Here is a 3,562-nt window from a genome sequence, read left to right on the forward strand (position 1 = left end):
ATTTTTTAATTACAATTTTGAAAATTTATTGAAAATTTATTATTTAAATTTAAGTAAAAATGTTATCTATATTTGTCTCTCTAGTAAGCAATATTTTTTTATTGTAATTTTGAATGTTTATGATTTAAATTTGATATAAATATCTTTATCAAAATCTCTGAAAAAAACTATAACCTAAACTATATTAAAATTAACGTCAAAAATATGTCTTAAAATGTTGATTGCACATTTATCCCAAGCACGTTTTGCCCTGCAGTACTGCACATGTTTACCCGCAATACAGGTCTAATGGATACACATTCATCTCTACGGAATAATTTTTAATTTTGCGAAAATATGAAAGAAGTTGGATAATACATAAATTGTAATTTTTTTTACAAGTATATAATAAATAGACTGTACAAAGAAGCATTTTTTTTTTATTTAAGTCATTTTGCACACTTTTAATTAATCAAATGTCAACAAAAAAGTGTGCGCGTTTACCTTGAATGATTCTACATTTATACTAACAGAAACCGCATACAACAATCTTATATTTTTATAACAGAAATTCTTGCATGGAAAATAAAGAATTAATTACGAATTAATTTTATTTTTTAATATTTTTACGATTTTTTAAAATATATTTTTTAAATATATTCCTTCAACCTAATTATGATATTTCTAGTCGGATGTTACATGGTTTCAACATCATTTTGTGTGCGAAAACTGTCTTAATATGTCATATGTGTTTGGTTTATTGAATTTTTTGTAGCAGCTAAAGAGAACTTTGTTAAGTCCAAACATTCCTCTTATTTAACTGTAATGTATAAACATTTAGTAACTTGGCAGCTTTATTTATTCATTTATACTGGTTTTTTTTTATTCTTGTAAGAGACTTTCAATTTAAGATCTGATTACTAATAATAAATCTATACCATTAATTTTATGACATACGTTTTTGATGTGCAATATCTCTTCCTTGAAATATTATCGCCTAACTAATATGTTATGTATGTGTTAAGATAAAAATATACTATTTCTATTATACTTTAAAAAATATCGATATGGATTTAATATCACACAATATATTATATAATTCTCACTGTATATTGTAACACTCCAACTTGATTAGATGTAGATTTAATACTATAGGATTTTAATCCATACTATTTAAAATCTCGGGTATTGAAATATCAAGGATTTTAAATTCAAATCAACGATGTGTATTTAACACCATGGGATCATCATTTAAAATCGCTGATATTGATACAAATTCTTTTTAAATTCACATCATGTTGGTGTTATATAAATAATATTAAAATTAACTTGTAAAAATTATACATATAGATACCACATTTAAAATCCAATCTAATATTTTTTAGAGTGTACAACAAATGTTCGATATTTGTCTCTTAATTTCTTTCGTATAAACATAGATGCTTTATATAATTTTATTACTCAATTAAATGTCGCAATTAATTCACGTGTGTAGCATGAAACGTTTTCAGATCGACAAGTATGCGTTGTGCAAGCGAAAAAAAAATGACTTTAAGTGCAATGACAAAGATAATTCGCTTGACAATTTTCTTCGCAGCATAGCAAGAGATTTGAGTGCAGACACGGGTGACCGATATTGTGCGGACAGATGCATTTGCGTATCAATGTCAATAATCTCGCCGGGGAATGGCGCCGCGCGACCGACGGCAACGATGGGATTACAGAGCAAGAACCGTTCCACTTTCGACGATTATTCTCAAGTCTTAAATCCATCTAGTCTTAAGTCTCTTTGCGACACATATGCAAATGCGTATATGCAAATACTTACACTGAAAAAAAATAACCAATTTTAATAAATATTTAGTTGAATACTGAATAACTAAATATTTATTAAATATAAAGATATATTTATTTGATACAAGAAATGTTAATTTGATTTAACAATCATTTTTTTTATTGATGACTGAACAAATATTTACTTACTGTAAATAAAATTGAACTAAATATTTATTAAAATTAACTATATTTTTTTCTCAGTGTATCCATCTCTCTCACTCTCTCTCTCTCTCTCTCTCTCTCTCTCTCTCTCTCTCTCTCTGTTCTCTTACCTTATCTTTCTTTCTACACCACTTTCATCACAAGACGACAAAAATGTAGGATCAATAAAGACATGGAAGTATGTCGAGATCTAAAGTCAAACTTTCAAGTATGAGAGAAAGAGAGAAAACATTTATTCATTGTATCGTTAAATCTGATATTTTTAACGAACATAGGTTACAATCGTAAAAAAATTTATAATAATAAAAACAAGGTTGTCATAATTAACTAACAAGAATAAATTAACAATAAGTCTAACAATAAGTAAGAAGAAACGCAACTATGGTCAAAGTTAGATGATGAAAGTTTTTAATAAAAAAATATCAAAATTAACATATTATTTCTGCTATACATACAATATTAAATATTATTCTATATAGGTTTTAACTTGCCACGCGAAGCGATTACTCTCACCCCACTTCCCCCCTGCTTAAGGGACGATTTCCATAATTGTACTGTTGCACGTGGGTTTCAACGTTGTCTTATCTAGAATCATTCAACTTTTGATACAATAATTAGCAAGCATAATTAGCACTTTGATTGTTAATAACTTTTTAACAAAGGATAATCTCAGGCTAAAACCTTTTGAAGGTTACTCGGGGTCATGACCTTGCCCACATATGTCAAGGTCAGAGTCATCGGAAAATGCTCCTCTACACTGAATATTTAAATTTGAGTGAATTAATTTGATCTTCCAAAGATTTGAATAATTTGGAACATGAAATGTGTTATATGTTTACTTTTCTAACAGTATATAAAAGTTATCTTTATACAATAATAATGATTTAAAAAGAATGAAAAAAAAATTATTTACAATATTTAATACAATTGAAATTAAATCTCAAAACATTGGAAAATATAAGCTAATAGTAAAAATGATTCTGATCGATTTTATTTTTTGTCTTTTGATAGTTTCCCTAATATTTACATTATTTGATAATATTTTCTTGTACTAATCAGCGTATTGCATAATTATGCTGAAATTTCAATAAATTTACCTGGGGGATGGTATAGAGCGAGGCTTGTCAAGCGCCAAATCCGAGCTGAGGGGCGAATCGGGTCCGCGGCCGCTGGAAGCCCTAAAACATGAACGGAATTATTGTTAGTTAAATTAGTATTCCAAAGCCAGTGGCTAATGATCGATCAATATGCATAACTGTTTTATGTCCAATATCGGAGTTCAACGTTCTCTAAAGGTTTGTCAAATCATACATACAATAATATCGCGCTAAATCTATTAGTTCTCACTATTTCGGACAAAATTCGGTAAATGCGATCTATAATTTATAAATAGAAATAGAAATAGCATTACAATTTCAGAAATTTTAAAAATAATTAAATATATATATCTTATTTATAATAGATATACTATAAATTAACTATAATATAATAAAATGCTTCGTACTTTGTGATAAGTCAGGAGAATTTAAAACTGCATTCTATAATACGCATTCTTATTGATACTTTTATATATATATATATATAA

General features: G+C 27.4%; 1 protein-coding gene across 1 annotated transcript in view; it reads right to left on the minus strand.

Annotated features, from left to right (window-relative positions):
* LOC108692568 overlaps window positions 1-3,562 on the minus strand; it is a 412,667-nt gene that overhangs the window by 262,360 nt on the left and 146,745 nt on the right. The window contains exon 3 of the mRNA XM_018200878.1: window positions 3,075-3,155. Coding sequence (XP_018056367.1) covers window positions 3,075-3,155 — 81 coding nt within the window. The remainder of the gene's footprint in view (window positions 1-3,074; window positions 3,156-3,562) is intronic.

Source organism: Atta colombica, unplaced genomic scaffold, assembly GCF_001594045.1.
Source record: "Atta colombica isolate Treedump-2 unplaced genomic scaffold, Acol1.0 scaffold77, whole genome shotgun sequence".
NCBI classification, from domain to species: Eukaryota; Metazoa; Arthropoda; class Insecta; order Hymenoptera; family Formicidae; genus Atta; species Atta colombica.